Source organism: Emys orbicularis, chromosome 5 (assembly GCF_028017835.1).
Source record: "Emys orbicularis isolate rEmyOrb1 chromosome 5, rEmyOrb1.hap1, whole genome shotgun sequence".
Classification (NCBI taxonomy): Eukaryota; Metazoa; Chordata; order Testudines; family Emydidae; genus Emys; species Emys orbicularis.
In genome coordinates this window covers 40,903,785-40,922,504 of record NC_088687.1, presented here as the reverse complement: position 1 = coordinate 40,922,504, position 18,720 = coordinate 40,903,785, and the positions used below count along the sequence as shown (strand labels likewise).

At 38.8% G+C, this 18,720-nt stretch overlaps 1 protein-coding gene across 3 annotated transcripts in view; it reads right to left on the bottom strand.

Annotated features, from left to right (window-relative positions):
- The window catches only part of LOC135879032 (bifunctional heparan sulfate N-deacetylase/N-sulfotransferase 3), a 96,478-nt gene that overhangs the window by 20,059 nt on the left and 57,699 nt on the right, over window positions 1–18,720 (bottom strand). For all 3 annotated transcript variants that reach the window (XM_065404835.1, XM_065404836.1, XM_065404837.1), the window contains exons 6-7: window positions 3,411–3,593; window positions 616–712 (exon numbers count right to left, since the gene is read on the bottom strand). In XM_065404835.1, coding sequence (XP_065260907.1) covers window positions 616–712; window positions 3,411–3,593 — 280 coding nt within the window. The remainder of the gene's footprint in view (window positions 1–615; window positions 713–3,410; window positions 3,594–18,720) is intronic.

The following is an 18,720-nucleotide window of genomic DNA, read 5'->3' as shown; positions in this document are numbered from 1 at the left end:
ATTGACTTAAACTCCAGCCACTTAAGCTCTTGTTAGATATATTAACAGTAGGTGGTTGGTGGCATATGAAAGGGAGTAGATAAAAAATGTGCCATTTTCTGATCACAAAGAGAAGCAACTATAAATTTAATGAATAAAGTCTTGCAGCCTTACAATTCTACCTGTCCTGTAGGGATTTCCTGACTTGCAGTGTAAATTCCACTGAATAACACTGACTTGCTGTAAACAAGACACACTTTTCCTGTAGGACAGGTTGAAGCTTGGGGGCCATGGGACTGTGTACATGTTTTGAAAAATTACTGTCCTTTTCTCTCTCAGCTTTGATAAAATCCTGTCAATCACTCAGTCACCACTTGATCTGTTTATCAGAGTGTTAATCAGATCACTTCTCAGTTAAACCCTACGAAAAATCCAACACTCTCCACTACATCTACATTGTCTGTGTAACATGTTTTTATCACTTACATTATTGTACCTTGGATAATGTCAGAAAATAAAAAGTGCTATCAGATAATCAAGGTTTATACAAAGCTCGGAGTGATTAAAACTAATTCTCTATTGTAATAATTTGAATTTGCATATCACCAGACTCATTAAAATGCAGTAAACTCTCACCAGTTTTCTGGGGTCCTATAACCAGGAATTTTGGTAATCGATCACAGGTTTTTTCTTTAGACCAGATATCTCTGTGCCGCTTGTCATCACAGGGATTCTAAGTAGGACAAAAGCAATATCTGAGAATTTTATTTGTAATTATATTTGTTCAGTTTTTGCCCTACATACATAAATCTCCAGGATCTATCGGTCTACAAGAAATCATAGTAGGAAATGTTATCTGCTCCTTTATTATGGATACCAATATGCTATGTGACAAATTCTGATCTCACTTACAGTGGTGTAAACGGATTTACTCCAGATCTACAATGTAACAGAGAACAGCCGCTCTGAATTCATCTCTGTGTAAAGAGGAACGTTCAAGCAACTGTATTAAAAAAAATGTTGTTTTCACTGTGATCTCCTTCTATGTATATATCCATCCAAGTTCAAAACAGACATTGGTTTAACAGACAAATCCATTCCTGATGCTTGCATTCAGTGGAATTATGCCCGGAGTGAATCTGGTCCATTGTACTTTAGATGTAAGAACCATTCAAAATGAGCAATTTGATCACTTGCATAAAAATGGAATTGTACTTAAATCACTAATGACGTTCTCTAATTGCCAATTCATTCTCTTTTACCCTTATATAACAGCTAAGACCCTAAGACAGGCTGCAGTTTTTAAAATGAATGAGTGGCTGATTACAGCTTTAAAACTTTGTTTTGATCCTCTGCATTCAAATGTAGGTATCCAGAATTTCTGTGCATCTCCAACTGGCATGAATAGAGTATGCTCAGCCTACCACACTCTTCAAAGTAAAAAATATGCAGGTGTTTAATAGCATGCAAAAAGACTTTCATACTAGGGTTCATTTTGCTACCACTTTCATATATGGGCATAAGGTGGAACCTAGTACTGTCACTAAATAAAGGAGAAGTCAAAATACTGCTTGTGTACGCAGATCGGTCTTAGTTCTGCTGCTTAGCAATATATACCTGATAAGCCTAAAAGAAGTCTGATTCCCCCGCCCTTTCTTTTAAGAATCTTCTGGATTACACCAGCAAAACCAACAAATATGCTGGTAATATAATTTGTTGTAAAATGAATAGTAACACTGTATGTCCTGGCAGTTACAATTTAGTGCAAATGTTTTAAAGCAGAAGTAAGGAACTTCATATGAATTGTATGCAAACAAACTGCAACACTGTCAGTACTTTTTATTCAAAATTATTTGCAATTTTTTTCAATAAATAATTCTAAATCTGCAGGTCATTCAGGCACAGTACATTGCAAATTTATGAAATTCATGCTCAGTTTGTTACATAAGTCACATGGCACTGTTTTTCTTCTCTGATTAGATGTTTTATTTAACGAAATAACAGCAGTGTGAATTTCAAGCTGTGTATTGAAGTATTAAATTTTAAATTTGACACTCACACCTATTGATTAGGCATGTAATTCAAAATCCGCTATTGGAAAACATTTGAGTGTTCAAGTTTAAATTGTGCTTTTTGAGGATATTTGCTTTAGTAAAGCTTGTCCTTAGGAATATTCTTGTAAAGCCAACCAAAAAGGAATAGGATCACACTGAAAGTGAATTCATTTGTCAGAATGAATATTCAGAGACAATTTTCTACAATATTTAGGCAGCTTTAGTTTTAATGTGTAAGATTAGTTCAACACTAAAGAAAAATATTACACTGGAATAATTGAACTGTCCCCGATTTTGTTCACAAGCAACGCTGCAATGTTCACTAGTTCCATCAGTTGTTTTTCTGTATCTTCAATGACTGTGGTGTAATGATTAGGTGATTCACTGAATATGTGTCAGTTCCAGGGTCAGTGCAGACTGCAGCATATGGTAATCACATCCTGATATTTTCAGTTTGCTCACTTTTAAGTAAAAATAATTAAATCAATGGAGTTGATACCATCAATTAATTAGGCCCAATATTGGTAAATTTCTTCCTTGGCCAGTTCCCACCCTTTTTGTGAATTACTTTTTAATCTATTTCTAGTAGGCCAGTCATACTAGAGCAGGGGTAGGCAACCTACGGCACGTGAGCCAAAGGCAGCACGCGAGCTGATTTTCAGTGGCACTCACACTGGCCGGGTCCTGGCCACCGGTCCGGGGGGCTCTGCATTTTAATTAACTTTTAAATGAGGCTTCTTAAACATTTTAAAAACCTTATTCACTTTACATACAACAATAGTTTAGTTATATATTATAGACATAGAAAGAGACCTTCTAAAAATGTTAAAATGTATTACTGGCACGCGAAACCTTAAATTAGAGTGAATAAATGAAGACTCAGCACACCACTTCTGAAAGGTTGCCAACCCCTGTACTAGTGTCTAGGCACCAGTGAGCCTTAATCCTCTCTCCAGTTAGTAGGATACACTCCTCTGCTACTGCACATGGCAAGAGATACAATTTCCTTAATGGCAAAATATCAATTATTTTTAAAAGATGTTTAAGTTGCTTCATTCCTGTTAGTTACAAAATAACCCAAGATATGGGAGGAATTACACAATAAAGTCTTTACTGTATTTGTAAATATCAGGTGCAGTCAGCAATAAAATGAGAAACAAATTCCTAACATCTTTAAATTGTCCTCTCTTTTTAGATGCAGATTAAGACAATCTGTTAATGACAGGAGAAAACAATTACCTTAATCTTTAAAATTCAGCAGGTGATTATGAAACTATTTAGTATCACCATTTTGTTTGATGGGAAGTTAAAACAAAATTCTTCACAAACAAATAAGAGAAAAATATTCTCTGTTCATCTCTTCTTTTATAATCCTACCTGCCAGAGAGGGTCCTTCTGTTCAGGAAAGAGCTCAAAGTACTTGTGAGCCAGCTGGACTGGAGGCAGAGTTTGCAGTTTCAGGTTGGTCCAGCTCTGAACAAAGTTGGCTAGATTCACAAAGGTATACAACCCCAGGCGATCATTCCCATAGTTGGACAAATGGGTCATGAAGATGCTGATCTTTAAAAATAAAATAAAATGAAGTACATTTCTCTTATTGTGTCACTAGATGGCAGTGCAGCCATAACGAAGTTTGTTTTTGAACGCTACTGCCATTTAGAACTGCCAGTGGTTTTGTTCACATAGGAAGAGAGGCTACCACCAGTCTCACTAAACAGAATTTTTCTCCTCAAGTGGACTTACTGAAATCAAAGGGACTATTTATGGAGTAAGGCACTACTCGATGTGAGAATGTGGTGCATACTTTTACCAAATTGTATAATATTCACAGCAACCTTATTATAGCAGTGCAGATGGGCAAAGGAGCAGCATTGCAAAAATAGCACACACATGTACCTCTTAATGTGAAATATACATGCAGCAGGGGCTAGAAACAAACAAAAAATCTGGATGTTATTTTAAAGGAAGAGGGAGTACTTGGAGAACAAGAGGATATCAGACCTTTAGTGTTATAAATATTGTGATCCAAATATTATTTAAGCTGTACATTATTAAGGTAGAGAACTCATCTTCCCATGTGCCTGTAAAGCACCCTACCATACCAATGGTGTTATATAAAAATAAGAGATTGATAGTTTGGGAAATTGTGAGCTCTTTGAGGGCAAACAGTCTAATTAACTGGCCTAAATTCTCAAAAACAATTATTTGATGTAGTAAATCCTTTGACAATGTCCAACTGCTTATTAGAGATATTTCATCAAACAATAAGCACATAGTCAAATTAGAAATGGGGAAGAGGGGGACATTTTCTTGCAGCAAATCAGAAAATTTTCAAATAATTTTGTATGAAATATTTGCAATGAAAATTTTTGCTTGATTTCCTAAGAGCTGATGAATTTGCTTGTATTTTACTTTCCTAAGGCTTGATCATGCAGCTGTTACTCAGATGAGTATTGTGAGCTGAGGTCATTAGACTCAGTAGTGTTGTCAGAACCCAGAAGGAACAGAGGGTGCTCTAGTCCACAAGATTCCACAGGAATTCCTCATAGGAAGCACCCATAATCTCATAGGATCACATCCTTAGGAGACACCTCTGTGGGATTGTCTGAGTAAAGACTACTCACGTGGGTAAGGGGTTACAAGATCAGGCCCATACATAGATTCAGTTCCTCAACTGAGGCCTACAGGAGTTGCACTCATGAATTGGAGGTGCAATATTGGGTGCCCAGATACCATGTTGATGAACACAGTATAAATATACAGCCATACAAAGGCCAGGGCTCACTAGGAGTATTCATATAAAGGCTGCAAAATCAGAACTCAATTTGCAAAATATTTCATTTTCACAATATGAAAAATAGTTTTTCACTGATTCTGCCTTGTGCTCACAAAATAACTTGCAATTCCCTACCCTTTAGAAGAGTGAAATTCCCACCCATTGTTTTTGAGAAACCAGTGCAAAGCCACATTCTACAGCCTTGCTTCTATGAGAAATTTGACAGTATTTCAAAAAGTCTTCTAATCCTGCTTGTAGATTCATTTCTGTTCTATTGACAGTGAAACTTGCAACGAGCCCTCCTTTTAACAAAAGACATTTCCAGGGAATGATTCTAAAACCACTTCAGAAACTAATGTTATTGCTTTGTGTGAAGGAATTCAAATCTTAACGAAACAAAAGGGTAGGGGGAGGGAGATAATTTGAGGTCTACAGTGTAAGAAGCTGACCTTGTATTGTTTTGGTTTCAAAGTATTTTAAAGCATTGTGGCTTTGTCAGACACACAATATTTTTAAAGCTTAGCATTTCTAGTTTTGGAATTCTACCTGAACATTATGCAACATTTGCAATAAGCGAATGCATTGTTTCACAGAACATTTGTTTAATGAGTGTCATTTTGTGACACCTCTTGCCTTGTGACTCAAGCCTGGGGTTTCATTTTGTGCTACTTCAGAAGGATAAGGAGATACACTGAGAGATAATTTATTAGCACACAATTTCCTTTTTAAGCTAGGACAGTAACATTTTGTAATAGATGGCAATATTCCCTTTAGGCAAGGCATAATACATAGTTTTGCCAAATGTGTAACCTTTTCAAATGTCCTTTATTATTTTTAGTTCTGAAAGCATGAGCAGACCAGCAATAGGACTGTTGTGCTCAACAAAGATATAATTGGAATGTTTCCACAAAAATGTTGCTTGCTTTGTTGGCAGCTTCTCTCTTTCCTACACCTGTACTGACCTCTGACATTTATAATGTCAGTTCATCTCCTGGCAATTCCTTACCTGTCACAACTTCAGCTCTGCACTGGAAGAAAAAAGGAAGAGAACTTGAAAAGGTTATTAGTTCAGGGAAAATATGTATTATTCTTTCCCTGAAGGGAATATCACTATAATTTTAAGAATGTTATAGAGTGGAGGTTAAAAAAATGGGCTGAATAGATCATAATAAATCATCTTCAATATATGAAGCACTGTCAATGAGGGGGAAAAATGTCAACAGAGATGTCAATTTGAGTTTTGCCATCATTCTTACACTATAAATACTTTGTGAGTAAATATTTACAACAAAAGAGAGATGATCAAATACCAGTTTAAAACTCAGATAACTAAAACTTTACAGAAAGCCATATTTATTGTTACCAAATACATGACATATACAATATCTTTATATGACAAACAGTGTCTTCTTTACTTCTATAACTAAATCCAACGTATTACAAATTACCTGATATTTTCTATCAGAGGGGTAGCCGTGTTAGTCTGGATCTGTAAAAAGCAACAAAGAGTCCTGTGGCATCTTATAGACTAACAGATGTATTGGAGCATAAGCTTTTGTGGGTGAATACCCACTTCGCATGCGTCTGACGAAGTGGGTATTCACCCACGAAAGCTTATGCTCCAATACATCTGTTAGTCTATAAGGTGCCACGGGACTCTTTGTTGTTGATATTTTGTGTCAGGGAAAATTTAAACAGTAGTGTCCTCCACATTTATAGATATGCTTCAAGTGAGCAGTTATTAAAGTCATTGCCAGTCCCACTGCCTGTTGAATAAGGCCCATAAGTAGGGCCCTACCAAATTCACAGCCATGAAAAACGCGTCACAGACCACGAAATCTGGTCTCCTCCCTATAAAATCTGGTCTTTTGTGTGCTTTTACCCTATACTATACAGATTTCATGGGGGAGACCAGTGTTTTTCAAATTGTGGGTTCTGATCCAAAAGGGAGTTGCAGGGGGGTCACAAGGTTATTTTAGGGGGGGTCACAGCAATGCCACCCTTACTTCTGTTCTGCCTTCAGAGCTGGGTGGCTGGAGAGTGGCGGCTGCTCACTGAGGGCCCAGCTCTGCAGGCAGCAGCGCAGAAGTAAGGGTGGCAATACCATACTATGTCATCCTTACATCTGTGCTGCCCTCTGAGCTGGGCTCCCGGTTAGCCACTGGCACTGCCACTCTCTGGCCGCCCAGCTCTGAAGGCTCCGCCACTGCCAGCAGCATCGCAGAAGCAAGCGTAGCAGTACCGCACCCCCCAACTCTTTTTGGGTCAGGACCCCTACGGTTACAACACTGTGAAATTTCAGATTTAAATAGCTGAAATCATGAAATTTATTATTTTAAAAATCCTCTGACCATGCAATTGACGAAAATGACTGTGAATTTGGTAGGGCCCTACCCATAAGTATTTGTGAAAATGTAAAATAATGACTCCATCTTGTGCTACATTGAAAATAAAGAAAAATTAGTGACCTAGGGCTCAGGACACCAGTGTATCTGACCTGAGTGCTGCACAGAACTGGAAGTAAGGGGTGGCAATTGCCCCTCTCCTATATTGGGGCTTGCTAAGAGTCAGTGCAGCCCCCTGCACAGGTCAGATCAGCATGTGGGTTGCCTGAGTCTATGTCCATCTACAAAAGGCCCCTGTAGGCCATTCTGGCAACTATGAATAGCTGGAGTGTAGCAGTGTTCCGGCAACACTCATTTCCCCGGGAACAAACCTGATCTGCATCATGCACCAGGGGCTTCTAGGAGAAGTGAAGCAGAGCCAGATATGCAAACTCTATACCTGCCAGGGAACTTTCGTCTACATTGGGGGAATTCTCTGAGGGTGATCTACAGCACCTTTGTGGCCACTTTGAGAGTCACAATCTGGTCCCTGCTCCCCCCTTGCTGAAGTGATCTGCACCAGCCCTTTTGGTATCTTACATTTCCCTTTACACTGGCTCAGCTGCACAGGCTGGCGTGTTGCAGGGCAGAGCCAAGACTCTGCCTATTTCCCATTCCTGCCTTCCCACACACCTGTGCATAAAGGGGAGTAGCTGTCCAGCAAGGTGCTGGGAATGTGGCGAGCCAAGGCAAAGGAGGCTTCTTATGCCCCCTGACTTCTATTCCTGGGCGTGCAGTCTCATGACTGGGCACTGATTATTATTATTTTTCTTGCTTGTTGAGTTTTATTTTGATGAATTTTTTTTCCATTACCACAATGCCCCAAACTCTAGTGTAGCAAGTTTTAACAAAAGGGAATGCTTTCTTTTTCCATCCTAGGTAATAATTACTATGTTGTTAGCAAATATGTGGTAAAATTTATTCTCTCGAAAAGCCACACCACTAATTGGGAAATCTAACTGGAACATATGTGAGTTTTAGGGAGGCTAAATCCAGCAACTCACATAATTTGTGCTATAATCCTGCCCCAATAATCTTGCACCTCTGAGCAATCCCATGAGATATAAATGAAGCTTCATCTATTTCTCCATCTCCTTCTTTAAAGTGAACCAGCTCTGAATGAATTCCTGTTTACTCTAACCTGCCTGCATTTTAGTCTGTGTCCTTCAGTGAAAACATCCTATTTTAGTCTATTCTATCAAGCCCTCTTATGGCATCTCAGCATTGTCTGTATTTCAGTACAAGCAGGTTCACCCTTCTTAGCCTTTCCTCATAAAGAAACTATCATCTTGGTTGCACTTCACTGCACACTCTCCATGGGATTTAATATCCGTCATAAGGGGACTGAAACTGAATAGAGACAATCTTTAAAATGATAGTTTGGGACTAAACCTGGCCTCTGGGCAGCAACTCCTTTCTTGCTCCCACCCCTCTCTGAATCACAGTGGCAAAGGTGCCCTCCTCTGTTCTATTTCCGCACAGGAGCCCTCTGGGTAACTGTATAATCAGCTTCTTGTCAGCATCTCCCTTTTCTTTCCTCCACAGAATAAGAGTGGCAAAAGTGCTCTCTCCGTTCTCCTCTCCTTCCAAACCCTCGAGGTAGCTGATCAGAAGTTCCTTTTGGCTTCTGGTTGGTGCTGAAGAAATGAAGGGAAACAGGACAAGCATCCCAAAGATATAGCTTTTATCTTTTTGAATGCAATTCTGCATTGCTTATTGTGATGGAAATGACTTTGTTACAACAGTTCTTCCCAGCTGGGTGCAACAGCTTGTAGGTCAATAATGATCATTTAGCTTGTGATTGGGTCTCTACTATTAAATGACACATGCAAGAAAAAGATGAACTGAAATGCTCTAATTTATGCACCAAGAACAATATATATTTGACAAATAATTTACATAAAATGAAAACACTAAAAAAATACCATGCTTCCAGAGAAAGAGAAACTTTATTTTAAAGTAGAGATTTTAATAAATGTCTATTAATTCAAAACAACATTGTTGTACCTATTAACAATGAGAAAGTGAGGAAATTCTTAGTTGAGTTTCCACAACATTTATACAGGCAGGAGTTTTTTCTGAGAAAAGTAGAGTAGCCCCCTTCCTACATGGCATTCTGCCTTCCATTCAACAAACTTTGGGGACCCCTCAGTGTTGTTTTTAGGGATGTATGTGTGAGCACTCCCTTATCCTTCCCTGTTTCCACTTTCTTGCCTCAATCATCCTCTCCCTTCAGAAAGGAGAGGAGACCACACCAAGGAACACTGCAATAGAGGAGAAGTTTACCATGAAAAGTAGTGTGGGTCCTGGGGCTTGTTCAATTATTGTGAATAACTGATAGGGAGAGAAGGAGAGAGTCTGGCTGGCTTGAGTAGGGATATTGGAGTGGAGTTTGTGCATTTTCCCACTGTGCAAACATCCTCCTCTCAGGTCTGTAAAACATACCAAACCTCAATCTCAATCTGAGCATATTCAAATTTGGATACAAATATTTTGCATAGGTTTAGATTAGGCCCACTATTCTTCCTGCAATCTGCATGCACAAATAACTCTAATTGACTTCGGTAGGAGTTACTTACACACAGGAATGTTGGATGTGGCTGCAGTTAGTTAAGTAACAATAACACAGAAATAAAGAGCAAGTAAACTGTATAACGAAGTTCTCACTATTTTTACATTTTGGACCTGGGACCAGATTAGCCATAACAGAAAAGGCTGATAGGTACACATTTCTCCTAGATTAGGCACTGCTGTCATCTTTGAGCAATTTAACTTTAATTGACTCATTTTCTTATTGTTAAACCATTCACTTACACATTTTTGTCATGGGCACAATTTTGCCCTCAAATTCATGTCATATGTTGTGCACTAATATACCAGGGCAGAATTAAGGGTTTATAATTCAATACAGTAAATTCAGCACTTTAAAAAATATGATTGATGATTAATTAGTCTCTCTCTGTTAGGTGCTAGAAGGAGATGCATTACAAGTTTAATATATTGCTGTTATTTTAGCTGCTGAACAAATGTTTACAGGCCACAAGTGTATGTCTAACTCTCAGACCACCTATTTTCCAATTAATTTTGCATTGTGTACACTGTGTTTGCAGTTCAGATATTGTCTCCATATTTCTCAGAAGAGTTCAGTTTCAGGTAATCAGAAACTCTAACAGCTGTTCTTGCTTTATTAGACTCACAAAATGACAGAATAATGAATTAGGTTGCAGTCTACACTTGAATATATATATTTTTAAATTGGTTAAGAGACATTCCTTTTTGAGCTGTGTGGCAAAAGTTGTACAGCATTGTCTCACAGCTGCCATTGACTTGTCTATTTGCAAAGATATAGATCCAGTTAGTTTAATTTAACTTACACAGTGGAATGTATTTTCTCCACAAAACCTACTAGAATCCTGGAACATTTATTAAAATAATACAATTACATATCTGGTCCAGTGGATGAAGAACTGGACTGAGTCAGGAAATCTGAGTTTTATATTGAGCTTTATCACATATTACTTCTGTGACCTTGGGTAAGTCACTTAACTCCTCTGTTGCAGTTTCCCAGTTTGGGTCCAAGAAGAATTTCTGTTCCTAAGCTCATGGGAGCTCAGAAGTGCTGCCATAAGCATTATTGGAAGTACAAGGAATTCCAAAATGGGCAGGAAGGGATGGGGAAGAGGTGAGGCTATTGCCCGGCCTTCCTCCACACCATTCTGTGGAGCGGGAGTAGCATGTAGAGTAGAATCAACATGCAGAGGGCAGACTGTGTTCCATAAAGGGGTGTAGTAGGAGGTGTACTGCCCCATGCACTTCAGAGAGCTCTGGAAGGCACCTGCATCTCAATGCTCCTTCTGGGGCAATGTGGGCTGTGCCTAACAGGTACAGTCTAGCTTACAGATATTACACAAAGCAGTTAATGGACTGGAGGATCTGACCCTGAATGCCTTTACTTTTATATCTGCTTCAGTAGTTCCAAAGTCTAACTATTCACAAGGCCCACATTAAGAAATAGCAGGATCCACTGGCTCTAATACACATTCTCATTTTCTGTGCTAAAGATGGTAATTTCTCCCTTGTTGCAAGTCAATTAGCTTAATAATAGTTCTACTTACTATAACATGGGAAAGGTGGACAATGAAGGAAAATAATACTTAGAGTTCAGTGCACAGCAAATTATAGTTATTTTAGGGTGAATCAGATGTGCGGCTTAAACCACTGGCAATCTCGCTTCTTGCGTCAGTCGTGCTGTAACCATAGACAGAACACATACGTGCAATATATTATTTTCAATGTAGGTATGTCTACCACTGCAGTGTTTTCAATGGGGTGCCTTTCCACAGTGCATTTTCCTTCCTCCCTTAGATCCAGAGACATATAATGTCTTTTGATGACATGCATATAAGTGCACATGTTACACTTTTTTGGGGTGGGGGTGGGGTGAGGGCAGGGTAGGGTAGGGGTAGGATCTAAAAGGATTTTCCGAGCCATGATTTCCTCAGTAAGGACTGATGGACATCTTGTGGGATGACAAACCTCCTGAGTGGTAGCTAGCCACAACAGTTTGAATTACTGTGTAAGAAGTTATTTTAGTGTCAATCCTGCCAGGTGCAGAATGCTTTCTGGAAAGCACTGAGAACCCTCAACTCTCGCTGACATCAATGAGAAATGAGAACATTCACTACTTTGCTGGACTTTGTCCTTGTTGAGCTGTATAGTTTTATATTAAGAACCTTTGGGACTAATAAATGACTCATATTTTAGAATATTTCTCTCTGCTAGGTTCCCCAGCTGATTTCAGGATTTAGCAAGTAAACCAAATAGATTCAAAAAGTGAAATAAGATCATCTTGTAATAAATTCCAATCTGTTGATGGGAAACTGATGCAGATGAATACAGCACATTTCAATAAGTTTCATCTGCTGAGGAAATATGCATTTTATTTTTTTAAATTTATATCTACAGTGAACAGATGTGGAATAGTCTGCCCTCCATGAAGGTCTCACCCGAATCCCTAAGAATTAAAAATTGGCTTCAAACCTGAACCATGATATTTTATATTACAACCACATTTTTTAATAGCATTAGCTATTATAACTTTGAACATTCTTGTTATCCTGCTAAATCACCAATCTTTGAATCTTGCTAAATGTTATATGAAAACTTATTTCCTTGTATCATTTTTGAATTTTCTACCTTTTAATTTAATTGAATATTCCCTTGTTCTTGTGTCATGAGCCAGGGAAAACAGAACCTTTTGATCTATCTTTCTAGACCATTCATTATTTTATATACTTTTATCAGGTTCCCTTTTATTCATCTCCTTTCTTAGATAAACATCCCAAACTTTTCAATCTCTCTTCAAATTAGATTCTTTCCATGACCATGGTCGTTCTTGTCACTGTTCTCTTATCTGCTTCTAATTCTGCAATATCCTTTTTTGAGATAGAGTGACATGTACTGCAAATAGTATTCCAGATTAGGCCATACTACTGCTTATATAATGTAATTATAATATTTTCAGTATTATTCTACAGTCTGTTCCTTAGGCATCCCAATATCTTAAATCATAATGAATATGCACATATGTTCCAGCTCCACTGAAGACAATGACAAAACTCCCATTGACTTCAATAGTGCAAAACTAGACCCATGGTCAAATTATCTGTTTGGAGAATACATTCCACCGCACATCCTAATGTACAACCTTACATATGTGTACTAAACACTTTGAAACATCTCTGTTACCATACCCTCTCATTACTGGGATACAAACAGAAGTCCATAATAGATACTTTGGAATCAAATTAATACAAATAAACCATGATCTATTTTACAAATCACTGAGCCACTCCTGGCCACTATGCAGCATGGACGGGGGCTAACACTCAGTTATGTCATGAAATTGAGCAGGGAAACTGATGGCATCGCAGACCCAGAGACAAATGAGCGTTATGGAACACATTTCTCTGCCACTCTGTAGTCACCATCAGACCCTTTATGCAAGCAAGTGCTGCATTGCTCATTGGGGCTCTGCATTAATTTAGGGACTTAACCAGACAACAATTGCTCTAGGCAGCACAGAAGCCCATATATTTTATTACAGAAAATACAACTCCTCTATAATGTTCTTTATAGATTCTTATACTGTGCTCATCACTATAGTATTGAACATCTTCCAGTGGTTCATTAAGCAATGTGAATACACATCCCTCATGTGTTTGTTCTCTTATCTTCTCTCCAAGGGGAGAAGTGGACTGTCTTGTTTAGGTTTAGGGATTTTTTTTTTAATATACATGTTGCTACATATTTATGTCAGAGAAGGCAAAGTCAAAAAAATATGCCTTGCAATTGAAACAGAAAGTGGAGAGGTCTATGATGGTCCTTAGTTCTCGTGGGAGTTCCACAGTCTCGGACCAGCCTCTGAGAAGTTCTCTTGCACAGACTAACTTTATTCTTATTGTAGAACGCTCCATTGTGCCAGAGAAGCGAAGTTATTGACTACTGTTTTCATCCCAGAGCTTTAGGTTGTCTTTCAGCTATCCTAAACCCAGTCCATGGAGTGTCTTGAAGATAATGACTGAGACCTTGAACTTAAATTGATATTCTATGGGAACCCAGCATAGAGAGTAAAGGACAAGTTTGATGTGCTCACGGTAGCCTGTATTACTGAGACGATGTGCTACTGAGTTCTATACCATTTGGAGTTTCCTAAATTCTGAAGGCCTAGATATATCACATTGCTGTAATTCAGCTGAGAAGTGACAAAGGCATGAATAACTGAGACCATGTCATCATCCAGTAGGATAGGATGGAGTCTCTTTGCCAATGGGAGATGACAGAAAGCTTTATTTGTACAGGCTGTAATGTGAGCGCTTATTACGAGTAAGGAATCCAGAAGTGCTCATAATCTACAGACTGACTTGAACAATTGTGGGTGTGTACCCTCAAGGAGACCACACCATTGATTCAAACCCCTCAAAATGCTTTCCTCTGCCTAACCTTTGTCTTGCTTGGGTTCAGCTTCAGCTAGCTTTTCTTCATGCATGAGCTGATCTTGCCCAAGCAGGGGGCCATCTTGGTGGTAGTGGTCTGGTCATATGTGGTGAAGGTAGAATGATGTCTCATTTGCACCTTGCTGAGTCCAAGTTGTCTGACCAGTTCAGCTAGTGTAGTTGCTTGTAGATGTTGAAAAAGACTGGAGAGAGAATTGATCCTCATGGGACTCTATAAGTGAGGTGTCTAATAGTGGAAATGCAGTTTCCCATTATTACTCATTAGGTGCATCCCTCCAGGAAGGACTCAAACCATTTTAGCTCATTACCCTGGACTCCTGCCATGTCTGTCAGGCAAGACAGAAGTATTGCAGAGTCAACAGTGTTAAATGCTACAGAGAAGTCCAGGAGGAGAAGACCAGCTCTCTGCCCTCCCTCTAGGAACACCAGGAGATCATCCATCAGTGCCACTGAAGTGGTTTCAGTCCCATGTCCTTGCCTGAATCCTGATTGTGCTAGGTATAGATTGTTAGCTTCAGTTAAATTAGCTTGTAGTTGGCCTTTGGCTAGCTTCTCTGCAAGCTTGCTCAGCAATGGGAGGTTTGACACTGGGTGTTAGTTGGCTAGAACCAATATATTCTGGCTGGGTTTCTTCAGTGTTAGTCAGACTATTGTGTGTTTGAAGGAGGATGGGAAGATTCTTTCTCTGAATGAGACATGATTTATTTTAATCAGGAGTGGCACCTGTGGTTCATGTCTCTCTTTCACTAGCCAGGATAGGCATGGGTCAGATTCACAAGTCTTCGGTCAAGACGCCTTTAGGGTTCCAGAATTATTTGATGAGTGGCTGCACTGAACCCTAAGAATGTAGGTGGGCTGTCAGTTGGTGGCTATTAGTGGAGCGGATCTAAGCTGCTTGAGAAGGCTTGTTGAATGTGTGTGATCTTTTCAGAGAAGCAGGATGACAGTTCTTCACAGTACTTGGTGCTCTGTTCTGATGCAGGTTGTAGGCACTCAGGATTGATGAAGTACATTATCACTCTGGATAGCTCCTTGAGCAGGATTTGGCAGCTTCATTGGAGGCTGATAGGAATGTTCTCTTGGCCTGTAATACAGCCTCTGCATAGGCTTTGAGAATTCATTATGTTTGAGCCTGGAAATCTACATCAGGTGTTCTCTCAATTTAAACTCCTCCACTTACATATACAAACAGTCTTGTCACATGTGCTCCACTTCATTTGGTAATAAAAGCACTGACTATGATGGACATAGGTTAGTAGTATGGATGTATGTCCATAATATCCACAGTGTTTTGTATGTGAGCAAGAGAAAAACAGAAGGAGATAGAGAAACGTTCACATAGATTTATATCAAAGGTGTGTTTGTATGTTCAATTCAGCTTGGCCCTTGGATCTAATTACTCTCAAACTGGCCCACGGCTAGTAATAGTGTCTTCTTGTCATGTTTTATTAGTAAATCCTACAAAAAATGATACTGCTGATGGCAGTATACTATATCTACCTGATAGTTGTATATAATTCAAAATCTAAATGCTCACTTTTTTTTCATCGTTCACAAGATACCCTTAGGAGATTGGTATCATTTCATTCTTTGAGACACTGAACAGAAACCTGTTCCTACTAATCCAGAATATTCATTTAATACTGCAGACAAAGATGGATGAATCAGGCTTTCATTGAAGGGTCTAACAATTTTATCAGACACAGATACTTAACTGAAATATTTTTGATGCCATTACAGATACAGTATGACTAGAAATTGCACTAGTTTATTTAGTTTTTATGGAATCATTTGGGATTTTTAAAACATTTTTGGTTAAATTAATGCAAATTAAATTTTTTTTTTTTAAAAAAGAACAATAACATTTTCTTCCCTAAAAGCTTCTTAGGGCCATATTTTGCCACTTTCATGGTGAGTATTACTTTACTTTGAGAGGGGCAAATGGTTAAGGATGGACCCTTAAATGTTTATTGTCTGACTGCTTAAACAGAGGTAGAGGGCAAACAGCACTTTAATTCAGTCCTTCTTTTTTATATGTTCAGTAGGTTCACATTTCCTTATACTAGTGGATCTCATACTGTGCTTTGTGGACTGATTACTTGCAGGTCATATGGTGTTACATCTCCTCCTGCTCCCAGCTGTTTCCACAGAATCAAGGTTCTTCTTTGTAAGGAAGGGGTTGTAAACCTATTGAAGCATCTGAATACAAAGAGGAGGATCCAATCTATGTGGCCCCACTTGGAGCCACTTCTACATAAAAGGAGAAAAAGGAGAGGAAATAGGAGTAATCCTCAGAAACAAGAGACCAATGATTAAACAGAGTTTCCAGCTGGATAGATGACTAATGACATCTGACACCACATTTGTCTTACATATAAGTAAGAATAAGAGCCATAAGATCTGAGGTCTCTTCCTAGTTCTGCCATGTGGCTTTGGGCAAGTCACATAACCTCTGTGTGCCTCAGTTTGCTGATCGGCAAATGAGAAAAATAATATTCGAATACTAATAATACAGGACTGTTGTGAGGCTTGATTCATTAATTTTTATGAAACACTGCGCTAGATCCTCAGCTGCTGTAAATTGGCCCAAGTCCATTGACATTAATGAGAATCTGGCCCTTTGAGATCTTCAACAGTAGAAATGTAAAGTATTATTAAAAAGTAGGCAATGAGTTATAAAACTATTCAGTCTCCTTTCACAGTTAGGTAGCACTTAAGCACTCAATGCTTTATAAACATAATGGGCATTGCTGCCAAGGTCTTTCTACAGCCATTATCAGATCACAATTCAACCAGCAGGCTAGGGATATAAATCCATACAAAATAAATACAGAGGTTTGCAGACCACAAGATTAGCTACTTTGGTACATTAGCTCTTATGTCCCACATTATATAAGTAGCAGAGATCGTTTGCAGAGCAGGATTTCCTGTGTAGACTGATGCTTTTCTTACCTGCAGGGCTAGTGAATTGAGAATGCCCTGGGAAAATGGCACTAACACAGGTTCTCATATGTCAAAAGCTTACAGATTCACATATGGTACTGTTTTTTGTGGTTCATTCTGTACTTGTGGTTCTTTCCAGACTATTACAGGAAGAAAGCCTCTCTGGTGAAAAGCTACCATTGTATGACCAGACCACAAAGAACGTTTTGGGGCTGATTTTTATGGGGATTGACTTGAATGTGAAGTACTCTTATGCATTTCGTACAGAACCAGGTTAATAACTTAAACCACAAAAAAACAAAACAAAACAAAACTATATTCACATAATGTTAATAGTCCAAGCTAAACTGACAATGTAAGTGAAATCAAGTGAGGGCTTAAATTTAATTTTAAATTCACCTTATCAAAAAATGTCTGTGAACTGTACAAGTATTTATTTAACTTTTTTTGAAGAGAATATTATTTACTTGACAGTGTAATGGTTCCTTTATAATGGTTCCTCTTAATGTTTTTTGTATCTATGGCCAAGTGATATAAAGAGAATTCCTCCCAATGGAAGTTTTGTTTCCTGTAGTAGGCTGGATATATGATTATTTCCTCAAAAATAAATCCAAACTACTTTATGATAAGTACATGAAAAACATGAAAGTTTGTGAAATAAAACATGTCATGATCATTGAAATATAAGAAAATATGTACTTTATCTTTTGAAGTAGGATAGGGACCGAATGGCTAGGCAGCAGTTCTGCAGAAAAGGACCTAGGAGTTACAGTAGACGAGAACCTGTATATGAGTCAACAGTGTGCCCTTGTTGCCAAGAAGGCTAATGGCATTTTGGGCTGTATAAGTAGGAGCATTGCCAGCAGATCGAGGGACGTGATCATTCCCCTCTATTCGACATTAGTGAGGCCTCATCTGAAGTACTGTGTCCAGTTTTGGGCCCCACACTACAAGAAGGATGTGGAAAAATTGGAAAGAGTCCAGCGGAGGGCAACAAAAATGATTAGGGGGCTGGGAGCACATGACTTATGAGGAGAGGCTGAGGGAACTGGGATTGTTTAGTCTGCAGAAGAGAAGAATGAGGGGGGGGGGGATTTGATAGCTGCTTTCAGCTACCTGAAAGGGGGTTCCAAAGAGGATGGATCTAGACTGTTCTCAGTGGTACCAGATGACAGAACAAGGAGCAATGGTCTCAAGTTGCAGTGGGGGAGGCTTAAGTTGGATATTAGGAAAAACTTTTTCACTAGGAGGGTGGTGAAGCACTGGAATGGGTTACCTAGGGAGGTGGTGGAATCTCCTTCCTTAGAGGTTTTTAAGGTCAGGCTTGACAAAGCCCTGGCTGGGATGATTTAGTTGGGGATTGATCCTGCTTTGAGCAGGGGGTTGGACTAGATGACCTCCTAAGGTCCCTTCCAACCCTGATATTCTATGATTCTAAGTGTCTACTCTTTGCACAAATAAAACATTTTTGCTAGACTTGCAATTTATTATATAAATACATTTAACACTTTAAAAAAAATGTGTATGACAAGCCTCCTTTTTTAAATTGGTTATCCATCAGCCCAAAG